The sequence below is a fragment of the Glycine max genome, chromosome 20, assembly GCF_000004515.6.
Source record: "Glycine max cultivar Williams 82 chromosome 20, Glycine_max_v4.0, whole genome shotgun sequence".
NCBI classification, from domain to species: domain Eukaryota; kingdom Viridiplantae; phylum Streptophyta; class Magnoliopsida; order Fabales; family Fabaceae; genus Glycine; species Glycine max.
In genome coordinates this window covers 35,890,550-35,905,408 of record NC_038256.2, presented here as the reverse complement: position 1 = coordinate 35,905,408, position 14,859 = coordinate 35,890,550, and the positions used below count along the sequence as shown (strand labels likewise).

At 28.0% G+C, this 14,859-nt stretch overlaps 3 protein-coding genes across 3 annotated transcripts; 1 reads left to right on the top strand and 2 right to left on the bottom strand.

The window, feature by feature from the left end:
- Window positions 1–158: 158 nt before the first annotated feature.
- Window positions 159–2,126, bottom strand: LOC100775291 (endonuclease 2). The gene is made up of 9 exons (XM_003555860.5): window positions 1,934–2,126; window positions 1,649–1,823; window positions 1,297–1,395; window positions 1,154–1,209; window positions 995–1,078; window positions 819–911; window positions 665–732; window positions 444–517; window positions 159–359 (listed from the first exon to the last, which is right to left on the bottom strand). The coding sequence occupies exons 1-9, from the start codon at window positions 2,042–2,044 to the stop codon at window positions 265–267; spliced, it is 855 nt and encodes a 284-aa protein (XP_003555908.1). The 5' UTR covers window positions 2,045–2,126; the 3' UTR covers window positions 159–264.
- A 5,582-nt stretch (window positions 2,127–7,708) lies between these two features.
- On the top strand, window positions 7,709–9,064 carry LOC102663242 (uncharacterized). The gene is made up of 2 exons (XM_026127338.2): window positions 7,709–7,748; window positions 8,004–9,064. Exons 1-2 carry the CDS (start codon window positions 7,709–7,711, stop codon window positions 8,789–8,791), a joined length of 828 nt encoding a protein of 275 aa, XP_025983123.2. The 3' UTR covers window positions 8,792–9,064.
- A 4,650-nt stretch (window positions 9,065–13,714) lies between these two features.
- On the bottom strand, window positions 13,715–14,573 carry LOC102663102 (VQ motif-containing protein 8, chloroplastic). Its single transcript, XM_006606824.4, has one exon. The coding sequence runs from the start codon at window positions 14,495–14,497 to the stop codon at window positions 14,024–14,026; it is 474 nt and encodes a 157-aa protein (XP_006606887.2). The 5' UTR covers window positions 14,498–14,573; the 3' UTR covers window positions 13,715–14,023.
- Between the last annotated feature and the right edge of the window lie 286 nt (window positions 14,574–14,859).

Here is a 14,859-nt window from a genome sequence, read left to right as displayed (position 1 = left end):
ATACAATAAATTATATCAACACGATATCTATTAGTTTGCGAAATGAACTGCTTTTTGTTTCCTGGGGGGAAGAGTTAAGCTAAGCACCAAGTGTATACAAAATCAAATTACCCATAACAGCATATTATATACGAAAACTATGAGATACGTAACCCACATCATTGCAAGAACTTAATTTATTCTCTTTTAATAAACCTCATTCAGCCAAATATACGACAGAGTTAGAGACATTTCGTATTTCACAGTCCAACAAATCACATTACATCAACCAAAAATACGATTGAGAGTTGCAGCCAGTCGAACTCCTCCTTGAGCTAATCGCAAGCTGACCACTGGCAAACGTGATAGGAAGTAATCGTCTGCAGAGTATTATTTCATGATATTGTCAGAAAATCTGAAAAGTGACTGAAACTCTTTAACTTCTCAGAATCATTTTATCTTACCTTCTAGCACTGAACCTTCGGGAGCACCTTTATATGCCCATTGACAGGCTGCTTGAACTCCTTCAGACGCGTATCTGAAAAAAATCCCAAGTTTGTTAAACAATTATATTTCAACAACATATGTAAATCAACTAATGAATCAGGTTCCAATATTTCAACAGCATATATTTCAGTGATGAAGGAATAAACTTTTGCATAAATAAAGAACTAAAGGGACATACATATCAGGGCATGCAGTCTCCTTAGAATCGCAGGTTTCCCATCCTAGTACTTGATCGGACCATGTTTTCTGTTTCAGAAAATTTGGAGTAAGCATCTCTAACTTTGAAGTAATTCCATGGATTGGGGATAATAGAAAGCTACTGCATAAAATACCGTAATATTCTCTTGAATGGCATTGGTGAACTCGTCTATGTTGGAGTCATAGAATCTTTCTTCTGCTGTCTCAATTATGTTAACATCCCAAACCTGCGTGGCATAAAATTGGTCAGCAGAGTAGATAGTGAATAGATAATAGAGTAGTAGTGAATGAAGCTGAGAATTAGACTCACATGGTGAAGATTTTGTTTCCTTGTGTACCAGTGAACATTAATTGAATTGGCTCCCCTGTCTGAGGTAAAGCCCACATGTAGAGGCTGCAGATTAACCAAGCAAAAGAGGCATTACAATAACTAAATTGCCAAGTCAGATGTAAGCTTTATCATGCATACCTGATGGACATCTCCCATAAAATGAGAAAGGAACATAAGAGCCTGTGTGAGGTTATCTAATTTCACCAAGTCAAACAAGAATTTGATTAGTCAGAAGATGAGATGACATATATGGAGGCTGTAAGCTCATAACATTGATTTACTTTGAGTGTTTTTGCCATAGTCGAGGAGCTGATCAGTGTAGTTCTTAATCGCTCCCACTACACATCTTCCCTTCACTCCATCCTGATCCTTGCAATCCCCTGAATGTTCAGACAACTACTGATCACATCATCCATTTAAAAAATCACTGGGTTTCTAATCCATAAATTTTATTTTATGAATCGCCGAAAAATTAATTTGATTGTTGAGATACTACACTATCAGCAATTGGTAATGTGTGGTATATGGCATCAAATACATATAGCAGACTTAGATTACTTTTACACACACATACAAATAAATACCAAGATCCTAAAATTAGGAGCAGAAGATGAAAAAGGTGGAATTACTTACTGTCATACTGATAATTGCAAAGGTTGTCAGGTGTATCAGCAAAGTGCAATGGAGCAGACCAGTGCAAATAAAACCTGACACGATCAGCCCATGAGCACACATTTCCTAAGTCGTTTTGTGCATATTCTGGTAGCAGGTTTTTCACAGCATTTGCGGCTGAATCGCTGAGGCGAGACTGTTCGTGTTCATAGAAAGAAGAAAGTAAGTGATATGATATGATAATGCATACATGAATTTGGAAGCACAACACAACACTTGATAGAGAGAATGAAAGTAATTGGTGACCTGAGCAATCCTACAAATTATGGCATGCCCATCTTCTCCCCACCCTTGTGTGTTTGGAAGCACAATCATCAGTGACACTATGACCACTAACTGGATTTTGTAATACTCCATCTTTCTCCTTCACCTAACTATGCAAATCCTCAACTAGCTCTGCACTTATTTATAAGTGTGTGTGAAAGAGAGGTGGTTTTGTTTTGTCATTTGCGGTGTGAATTGTGTGAATAAAGTGAACATTGTGTTCGTTACGTCAACTTTGGAGAGTGATTTTACGGTTCAAATCAAATGAAATGAAAAGCAACACGGATATTTTATTCCAATGTATGTAAAACTTGGTGTCATTTTTACTTCTTTTTTTTTTACTCATAAAATAAGAATTTATTATTATTATTATTTATATTTAAATAATTACATAATTTATGTTCCTTCAGAAAAAGTGCCTAAAGACCAAAGTTATCTTGAGATAATTTATATTGACCATATTTTTGGCGTAATCACGTGTGTGGTAAAAGTAGGGGTGAGAATAGGCTAGACCGGCCTACAGGAGCCTACGATCTGGCCTACATAAAGTCTGGCCTGACCTGACCTATTTAATTAAAAGGCTAGATTCAGGCTTTTTTAAAAGCCTATTAAATTAAATAGGTCAGGTTTAGGCTTATTAAAAAGCCTTATAAGCCTGATAGGCCGGCCTATATATATATATATATATATATATATTATTTTTTGGGTACAATTAATATTATTTTTTAAAAAAACTAGCAAATTTCATTCCTATAATTAAGTAAAATTTTAATTAGAAGGTGTGAGTTTCTTTATATTTCTCATTATTTTTATTAGTTTTCTTATTTCTGTTAACAGTTCATTTTTTATTCCTATTAGGTTTCCTTTATTCTAGAGCAAATAAAAATCATATCCTATCATATCCTACATTCTTATACAAGAATCATATCCTATCATATCCTACTACGTTCCTATACAAAAATCATATCATATCATATCCTATTACGTTTCTATACAAAAATCATATCCTATCTTATGGTGGATATGGATGAGCTAATGATGAAATGACGTTACTATTAATTTTATTGGTAGATATTTTATGCACTGATTCTGTTCAAATAGAATGGAGATGTAGGCTTTATTTTTTTTATTGTAATAATTAATATGTTGGTTTGATAGACTTGGATGATACTACCTCAAGTATGAGGTTTTTTTTGTTTTAGATTATTTTATATCATTTGGTGATCTCTGTTTATATTATTAATATATTTTTAGGATCACCAACTAAATTAACGTTAGATTAAAAATTAAGGCAAATTATATATTAAGGCCTTGTTTAGCCTATTATAGAAGGTATATTATTTTATTTTTTTGGTAAAAACAACTAGGAATATTAAAGATTTAATGTGAAGAAGATTTTTAAATAGGTTTTTAAATAGCTACCAAATCAGGCTAGGCTTTTAAAAAGGTCAGCCGAGCCAAAATAAAAGTCTTTGATAGACTATAGGCCAGACTCAGATCTCAAAAATTAATCATAGGCTAGACTCAGACCTTTTAAAGCCTGACCTGACCTATTCCCACCCCTAAGTAAAAGCAAGCATAGAAATAATTTCAAAAATATTATTAATTTGGAGTTAAGTATTACCTGAGTTTCCGGGCACAGTCCAAGGAAAGAATTCAATTGGATTGTATGTAAGGCTAACATGTCAAATCGGTTTATAATTGTTTTAGAATCGGGATCTAATCATACCAATTAATGTTTTTTTTATTGTATACGGGATCTTTTTTAACATATTAGCCATTGTTCAACAAAAAATCTTTTGCTAAAAGGTAACTTTATGAAGATAGAAATTCCAAAAAATTTTAATTCTTGTTTTTTAAGATATCTTTCTGAATTATTACAAAAATATATAAAATATTTCCTAATTAAAATATTCGTAATCTTTTTTACATATTGGTCATCTATTAATTGAGTTTGTAAGAGAAAATATGAGTTTAATCTCCACAAAATACACTCTTGAAAAAAAAAATTAAATGTGAACAAATTCAAACTGAAAATTAATCTCATATGATATCTAAAGGAAAAAAAAGCTTGTGGTTGTGAGGATACTTTTGGGTCTCACCGAGTAGCAATAAGATGGTAAAAAAAAATATTGATCATCAATTCTCCCAAAAGGTTCAATCCCTTGTTCAACAAAAAAAAATATTGCCAAGGTAACATCATGAAGATAGAAACTCCTAAAACGTTTAATTCTTGTTTTTTAAGATATCTTTTAAAATTTCATAAAAAATATATATATATCTTTTAAAATTATTACAGAAACATATTAAATATTTTCTATTCACCAAAACAAATTCTAATTAAAATCATTTTTAATCTACCCTTATATATTTAATTATGATAAACTATTTTAATACTACTAATTACTAAAAGTGTGTTTGACAGTATTTATGTTTATTTAGGTTTTATAAATCTATTTATTTATTACATATTAAAAATGTCATACCTGTTAAATGTTTTTATTGTATTCGAGATCTTTTAAGGACGCGCATCTCGAAATTTGGAAAACAAAAAAGCCGAATCGGTTTATAATTGTTTTAGAATAGAATACAGTCATACCTGTTAAATATTTTTATTCTATTAGAGATCTTTTAACTTTTTAGCCATCTAATTAACGAAAGTTCCACCCCCATTGTTCAACAAAAAATCTATTTCCAAAAGATAATTTTGTGAAGATAGAAACCTAATGTATAATCAATTTGGCTATATTACAATTTACAAGCTATTTGACCATGATTAGTTTTTGTTTGGTACAATATTTTTTTTATACATTCACATAAATTTTAATTACTTTTTTGAACTTAACGGATCATTTTTAATGAAAATTTTTTTTTAATCATATTTTTTTCATTTATGAAATTTGAACGGAGACCTCTTGAAAAAATCAAAATCAATATCATTGAAACTAACAACTTATTTGTAAACATGAGTATTTGACTATTTTGAATGAACATATATCAACCAAAATAAATTGAATACTTGAGAAGCGAAAAAAGGGTTAAAAAAAACACATATTTTGTCTTCTTTCAAAGTACTTTGTAGGTTCAAGCTTGAAGGAAATTGTTATATAGCGTTGTGTGAGAGAGATACATGGTGCCTCTGCCTCATATCATGGCCTTCCCACACTCAATGGCCCACGAGAAAGAAAAACAAGCAGTGCCCGCTAATTTTTAAATTGTTAATTTAACAACATAATTGCACCACTTAATTAGGCACATGCTCTTCTCACGAAATCAGACTTATTTTTTATTAGTACCCGACAGAGGAACGGAGTAGCACGTATTTAACACGTGCACTCCCGAACAAATACTAGAGAAAAAAAGATTAAAAAATGAAAATATATGAAAAATAGTATTAAGGACAGATAATATTGATTGGTTTTTCGGAAAAGTTGTTTTTTATAGGAAATGTTAATTTTTGTTAGTAAAGGAAATTGGACCTGATTTTTTTTTTCATTTTTTATTTTTTTAATAATATAATCCATCTTTTATCTCAAAGCTTAAGGTTATGTCTGGTAAAATTAGTTAAAAAATTAACTGAAAGTTGAAAAATTAATTTATTAAATTATAATTATTTATTAAAACTAATAGTTGAAGTTGTTGAAAAGTATAAAATGAAAAAAAATCATAATTTATTTAAAAATGTTAACTAAGAAATTATATAAATATATTGAGGATAAAAATAAAAGAAAATATAAAAAGATAAAAGTTATCATTTAAAAAAAATGTTTTACTGAATAGTTAAACAAAATTTTCAATTAGTAAAAAAAATAAAAATTAACTTAAATATCTTGTAAAAGATGACCTAAACGGTATGTTTTTAAATTTTTCTTGTTGACAAAAGTTACTAAATAATTTTTATTTTTTAAATTAACTAATAATAATCAAGTCACAATTAAATTAATATAAAGAGAATGTTAATAAAATAATTTAATTACAAATATAATTATTTATAGCCTTCAAAATAATAATAAATTTTAATTTTTGTCAGAAATTCAAATTATGAGTACGCAACTACTTCTGAGAAAAAATTGTCAGAAAAAATTTATCACTCACGATAATCCTTTTTACTCAACTAAAAATTGTCTCTCATAAAAGATACATGTAATTAAAAAAATAACTTTCATATATATTTGTATCATATCTAATATATTTATATTTCCATAAGAGTACATAAATATATAGTAAATTAATATTTATGAATATATACCAATTTATATTTATTAATTTGTATTTGATAATATTAATGTATATTAATGTATTAATATATATACTAATAATATTAAAATTAATATTAATACACTAATAATAATAAATTATCACATAGTTATTGATATTAATAAATGTATACTTATTTATATTAATATATACTAATTATATTAATTAATTAGTAGTATTGTTTATTTAGTTGTAGTAAGTATATGTGAAATTTTATGTTTCTCATTTACGTTATGTACATGTTATTTGGCATGCCACGTGCCCGTCGTTATGGATTCAAGGGAATAGGACTGTTTTTCAGAATGAAGTTCCCAATGTTTCTTCTGTACGGATGTTGTCATGGTCTTGGGTTACTTATACTTCTTTGTTTAGGGGCATTCTTTTTGCTTCTTGGTGTAACAATCCTTTAATTTGCTTGGGATTACAAAAACCTTTTCGATGTAATCTCTTCATGGGCAACATTTCGTGCCCAACTTAATAATGATTTGATTTGACTTAAAAAAAAGTTATATACAATATAATTTTCATCCACATACCCAAGCAAATGAAATAGCTTAGTGGTTCAAGTCTTGTTGGAGTACAGTTTTTTTAAATAAATGTATACTAATTTATGTTAATATATATTAATTAATATTTTAAAAATAATCTCATTAAATATTATATATATATTTGAGACTAAAATACATGCATTTTTCGATGTTTATATTTAAAATTGAAAAAAAAGTTACCAAGTCATTGTAGTAGCTTATTATTTGACTAACTTATGAGTCAGGTTTATCAAAATAAACTTATTTTAAAGATAGTTTCAACTAGCTTATAATTTATTTCTTCTATCCTTAATTATAAGTTTTTTTATAATTTTTTTATTTTTTATAAGAATTTTTTTAATTTTTAGATTTATTAATTATTTCTCCCTAGTATTTTTATTTAATATTTCTCTTCAAATATTGATGAGAAGTAATTAAATGAATAAGAAGATTAGAAAAAAAATAATTTTGAAATGATAGTATAAATAATTAATAAATTTAATATGATTAACTAAATTAATTATTTTTCTTAAGGAATATAAATTAATTGAAATGATCTTATAATCAGGGACAAAAGGAAGTATAAATTAATTTTTTTTATTAATTTATTTGAAATCCATTCATATGGTTTTTTTATAAAAAAAAATTACATTTATTAATCAACTAGACTTTTACTTTAATCTCATAAAAACATAATAAAATACCAGCAAAACTAACTTTTTTAAAATTTTATAATTTTTCAACTCCTACCTTGTGTAGTGCAATTAAAAAAAACAAAAAAAAAAACTCCTACCTTTTAGTAAGCTTTTACTAATAAATATTCAATTACTATTTTTAATAAACTAATTTCAGCAAACACAAGCAAAACATACAATACATTACTACTACTTTTATATGGACAAAACTCGTGGGAAGACAATACTATTTTTCGTGTAAAAAGTGAAAAGCTAGTAATGAAATTTGCGTGAAAGACATGGCCACGTACGTATTACACGTTTTCTTGTTTGGTACAAGTATTACACGTTTATACAAACATTGTTGGTCAGTTAGACTTAGTAGTTGGGAGTATTAATAACGCACGAGATAAATGTGGATAAATATATAGCAGGGACCGTGGAATTCATATCTTTGAAGAAGAAACGTATTAGTATATAAAATTAGAACATATCCACATCGACCTGTGTATGGATGATTCACATGTACATCCACATCCACCTACACAATCAAACAAACCTCTTTTATATATCACTCACTCCTTCCCTATAAAGATCATGATGCTACACTTCCACCTTCTGGGCTCGCAGAGCAATACCATTTCATCTTTCAGCTCTCTCTGCTACATACTCTCTGCAAATGGGGTCTTTTCATTCTCAGCCTACTCCTCACCGCTCTCATCTTCCGCTTCCGCCAAAACGCAACTCCCTTTCCTCTTATCATCGCTCATTGTGATTATAGCCACACCGACGATGACGACGAAATCTACTCCACATCGGAGTTTGAAGATGACGATGACGAAGAAGAAGAAGAAGAGGAAGAAGAAGAAGAAGAAGAAAGAAGGGATGAGTATTTCAGAGTCAGAGGTTCTACCAACGACGAACGATGTCGAAGCATTGGCGATTTCTTATCTCTTTCAGAAATCGCCAACACCAAAAGCGTCGTTAAGTTATGGGACACCATAGGGTTTGGGCTAGGGTTTGGTTTTGAGCATTTTGACCGTTCATCTGAAGGAAGCAGCGTCGTCTCCGTTTACGACGGGGAGCTTCCTGATCCGGCGGTGGTGGTTTCCGCCGGCCAAAACGCGTCGGGGAATTTAGCGGTGAGGATTTGGGACACGCGGCTCCGGCGGCGGATACCGGCGATGATGGCGGAGTGGGGACCGAGCCTTGGGAAGACCGTTGGAGTTGAATCCAGCGAAGTACACAAGGTTTTCGTCAAAGATGACGGCCGTTACGAGTTTACGGTTGGTAACATGAGAAATGCCATGTCGCCGTTACAATATGTAACGGATTCACACCTCGATTTGTGGTGGCCTAATTCCTTAATTGTGAAAATTTAAATACAAAAAACAATATATTTGCTTGTACAGCATTTTTATTTTTATTTTATGTAAAATAGTGGCAATTAAATTAAAATATATAAAATTTCTTACAAATTACTTTAATTCTTATCATTAATTAGGAAAATTTTGACAGGTTTTTGTCGAGTCGTTTTATTAGAAGGAGAACAAGGTTGGTATGAAATGAGTAAGTCGTCTTTTTAATTAATTCTTAGAAAGTGTATAGTTTTGTAATATTACATCATAGAATTAAGTGAGAGATACATGAATGAAGAAGAAAAGAGAGAGAAACAATGATTCGATTATTCTACTAACTAAAATTAATAATTAATATTTATTGATAAAAAAGTTATTACATGTGTTACACTGAAAATTAATAAGTGATAGACATGCGCCCGAAAATAGGAAAGATTCACGAAGTGCAGGGGTAAGATTTAGACCACCACCACTATATTTTAACAATAACATTAGAATTACTAGAATATGTATTTGTGTTTGTGAGGGAGAACTAGGATTCCATTTGTATAAAATATATTTTTGGAGAGAGACGAAGAATCTTACCAGTTAGTAAGCTTTAAATTTAAGATCAACATAATAATCAATCCAAAGACTGAAACTTTTAAAAATATATCAGAATTATTACTAATTACATACTATATTATAATCAAATAAGATAAATAATAAATTATAAACTTTTAACAGCATCAATTTTTTTTAAAGACAATACCATGAATCTTAAATATAACCAAATCATCATGTCTTAAAAAACTATTTTTTTAACAAAATTGTGTTGTTTTTTTCTTTTCATACTCTAGTGATTAAAATAAGGTATCATTATCTATGTAATATTTTTCTCATTATTTAACTAAAAAATATATTTATATCATATATTCTAATAAATCTTTATCTAATATATTTATATCGTATATTCTAATAAATCTTTATCTGATATATTTATATCATATACAATTTATTTATTTTAGTATATTAACTTATATTTGTTAATTGATTGATGAATTATTAATATCATATTAATTAATTAATGTATTGATGTATTCATTCATGTTTATTAATATCATATTAATTAATTAATGTATTGATTTATTCATTCACGTTTACTAATATCATATTATTAATATATGCATATCATATACAATATATTAATTTTAAAATTAATGCATTTCAATAAAAAAAAATCAGATATGCTAGTCAAGCTTCGTCTAATATATTTATATCATATCCAATATATTTATGTTTCCCATATTAATTTATATTCATTAATTTATTAATGAATATAAAATGTATTAATAATATATTAATTTAATCATTAATGTATATTATTAATATATATATATATATATATTGATTAATGAATATATTAATTTACTAATTTATATTTATTAATAACATATTTATTAATTTATTAAAAATGTTTAATTATTATTTAGTAATGTATATTAATATCATATTAACATACATACACATATAAATTTATAAATTAGGATATTTCAATAAAATAATTATATTTTCTAATTAATCTTCATCTAATATATCTATATCATATCCAATATATTTATGCTTAATATTATATATATATATATATATATATATATATATATATATATATATATATAATTTAGTATATATTAATATACTTCTACAGAAATAAAAAAAATATTTTGAGATATAAATATATTAGAAGAAGGTTGTTTGGAAATATATGATATGAATATCAAAATTTTATTCAAATGGAAAAAAAATCAGTCACTAAAACATGAAAATAAAAAAAATATTAACGATTCTAATTGTATGAAGCAATTTTTTCAAGTAGTAACAATAAATTGTTTTTTGACTATTTATGTATAATTGTATGAAGCAAATTTATTGTTATATACAATGAAAGTGTTTTTTTTTTTAATGTGAGAACGAAGAGGATAAATATATATTAACCATTAGATGTTATTATGAATGATTAAGATTGAGATTAAATTACACAATGCACCCAAAAAAAAATTAAGATACACAAGTCATATATATTTGTGATCATGTTATTTTAAATATTGATCCATCATGTATGCTTATATGACCTGTGTTTGTATCACTACAACAAAATGGTTAAAGAAATATATAAAAAAAAATGGTTAAAGAATGTTCAAATTATGTGAAATTTAATATACTTACGCATAAAAATAAGATCGAATGTTTCAAGGTTAGGGTTCTTATGTTTTAATTTAGAATGAAATATTGCTTGTGCTCCAAAAGAAGAATATTTTATTTTATTTTTCAAAACAAAATTCCATAATATTAAAAAACAGATCTTAACTTATATATGTTTATTTTAATAATTTGGGTGTATAATAAATTACAAATTTTGTATTTTTTTAAAAAAAATATTATTAAATGATAAGAGTACAAAAGTTTGATACATAATTTTATTTTTAAACAAGTATTTTTTAAAGTATGGTTCTATACTTTTTTTTATTTAATTCTTCATATCAAGATCCAACATTGATTTGAAAAAAGTCCAACATTCTCTACCATCGCGTGAGTCAGAGATTAACATAATTCTTATCATTCATAAATTTTATTGATCTTGACAAGAAACAAATAAAAAATTAAATGATATATATTAATTAAGCTATGAATTGTGTTCATACGTGATGCGGGTTTGGCCCGCCCCAAGCAACAAATTTATGTCTATAAGTTATTTTAAACTATATTATATGTATAGCATATTAGCTTTTATCGTTTCACAAACTACAAAAAGCAACGTTTGACGGCGACGTTCTACCATTTGATATCCAATTAAAATGATGTTGACGAGGAAACGATTTATTTGAGTTCAAAGGTTGCGTACAATATGACTTATTGACTTGAATTATAAAGTTATGCATGTTCACTTCTCGGTAGTTTCCGGGCAATGTTTATCCATCAAAACTGAAGTCAATAGACTCCATTTTCATGAAAAATAAGATTAAGAGTGGAGCTATCGACACTCCCATTTACTCGTCTTTTCTTTCTGATAAAAAAAAGTTATTATTAATTAAGAATGTATCCTAACAATTTTAAATTAACCTTATTTAAATATTTTTTTATTCAATAATGTTAAAGCTGAATGTAACTATCATAAAAAAGCATACAGATAAAAGGAAAAAAATAAAAGCATAGAATTAAATTTAAAGTGAGCCTGAAATAAAAAATAATAATAAGGACAAATCATGTAAAAATATATATTTAAATATATTTTTTGTCCATATAAAATGAGTAACTTTTAATTTTAGTTCCTAAATATTTTTCTTTTGTTTTCATTAATTCATCTAAAATTTGAAACAATTATTTTTAATCCTCAAGATACATCTTACAACAAATAAATAGCAGCTATACTTTTTTTAATAGCATTTTATAGTTTTTAATAAATTTTAAATGATGTTAGAATCCTTAAAAAAATTAGTGTTAGAATATCCATGAAAAAACATACTTCCTTGGTCTCATTATAATTATTGTGCAAGAGATAAGAATCTCATAAAATAATTACCATTTTAATTTTTTAATTCATTATGAGTTGTCCTATTAAGGGGAAAATTTTCAATTCATTTTTGCCTAGCTTCTATAGAAGTTTTTTTTTGTCTAACTTTTCCACAAGCTAGGTGCATAAGTTCAATTTAGATTATAGAGAAATCCAATTCATTTCATCTTCATATTTTATTGCTAAAGTACTTGCCAAAAAAATTTATCTTAAGCAAGACCTTCACCCTGTATCTATCAATACAATATGACGTGGATATGTCATGACAAATAATTGTATCTTTTAAAATATGTGGTGTAAAATTTAAATCTCAACCCAAGTATTCGAAAAATATTTATTAGGAAATGTCAGTTTATTAGATAGATTTGAATACATTGAAAAAGATTAATTTCTATCTCCCGGTCGAGGTTAACTTAGGTTAAATTGTATCCAATTTCTCTCCATTAACTGGAGCTGTTCAGTTACTGGAGATGATTTATTTCCGGCTAAACCCAACCCCAACCCCCTAAAACAAAAATCTTGTTCCTTGTTCGAGAACAAGGAGTTGAATTGTTAAAATGAATTAATTGCTTGATGTTCTACCATACACACCAAAACCAGTAAGGTTTTCTCAGACTAGCAATTCTTCTAGTCAAACAACGAGTTGAGCATATGCAAACTTTATTCAACGTCAAAGGTTCAAAGGTTTCATCGGGATCAACCTCTAAGATCTAGCATCTATTAATCTCAAAAGCTATTGCCTTTCTTCTCCTTCAACAATTAAAGATGCTTGCTAAATGAATACTATTTACTAAAATTTTCTAAAATGAGTTATCATAATTATATAATAATAACACATTGTTGCTATTTTCCAAACCTACTCATGGTTAGGTATTACTAGAATAAATCATTTAAGTGCAGATATTATCCTATTAATTACTAGCTGTCTAGCTATATAAATTTTCATTTGTTATTACCATCTGTTTTCAACCACTCTTCTTCTCATTAATTAATTAACTTTTTGTAACGAAAACAACGAGAGCAAATAGATATTTATTTATGGATGTGGGTGGGTGTGGTTGAGCTATGATAAATTACAACTGTTTCTGTATGTATATATTAGTAAGTCCATTAAAAAAACTTCAAGTCGTAAAGAAAGAAAATGGTATGATAACAAGGAGTTGACTTTCGCTTTTGAAGGTACAAATATTTGAATTAATGGGTTTGAAATCAGATAACTCAAGTAACATGTTGACAAAAATACCAAACCAGACAGTGATCCGAGAACGTTGTAGCATTGTCTTTTCTATGCGTTGACCGGATAAATGCTAGTAATTGTATGCATAAATCCAACAAAATGAAATGGGAATTGTGAAGCAATAGTATAAACGCTTGCATATCCAATGCAAAGAAGAAACAAGATGATTGATTACAGATCGAATTGCAGCTTTTATGTAATTAACGAAAAAGGAACATGGAAACAGAATACAACGTACAGGAGAATGAAATTACACTAACAAAATCAAACTGATGAACTTATTCTTCTTATGTCCAGAAAGAATGAATTAAATCTCCCTATAATATAATTCACACTAATCTCATCGTAGTCAGTGTCGTAGTTGATCAGCACCGTAACACTAATACAACAAAATTTACAGAGAAAAAAAAAAAGGTTAAAGAGACCCTCGAGCAAATATGAACAAAGCGTGCACCCAAATGAATTGATATCAATATTCAGGCAACTCTTTCATGAATTCCAACCCGGAAGGGGATATCAAACTTCCCAAAACCCCATATGGAGAATCAGAATATTTATACACTGATGATCGAGAAGAGCAAAAGAAATCTGAGGAATTTGGAGTAGAAAGTGGCATGTCAACAAAATCCAGATGAGAGGGACCATGTTGAATAATTGCACCACTCTCAACCAAATTCTCACCAAATCTCCTAAGAGCCGAGCTTGTTTCATTGCTATTGTAGTTTGACCCATCAGATAAAGATGAGCCAAAATTCTCAGAACCCTCTTGAGGAAGTGAAGCAGTAGTGGACAAATTATCATTGGTGCTTGACCTACCCGTGAGTCTTTGAACAAGAGCCATGAAATCTTTGGCCTTGGTGTGGATAACCTTGGGAGATTCGGTGTAAATGATGATGGGATTAATCCTCTGTGGCCTTTGGAGTTTGGTTTCTTTGCGTATCATGTGAGAATCTTTGTTGATCACCAAAGAGGAAGGACGTGGACCATTGATTTGGTCTCATGAAACCATATTAAACTTTTCACCAATTCAATCTCGTTTTCTTCTGTTTCTAAAATTTCATCTAATATATATCCATTACGTGCGTTTTCAAATTTTATTATTCACAATTTCTTTTTCTATTTTTTTCTTTCTTTTATATATCATTTGATATCTGTTACTTTTATACTCTTATTCTATCAACTAGATTTTAAATCTGTGCATAGCACGAATTCATTTAAATTTTTTCTATTGCATTGTATGGGTTCATTTAAATTTTTTTATATTTATTATTATTCAAAAAATATATGTACATAAATAAAATGAAT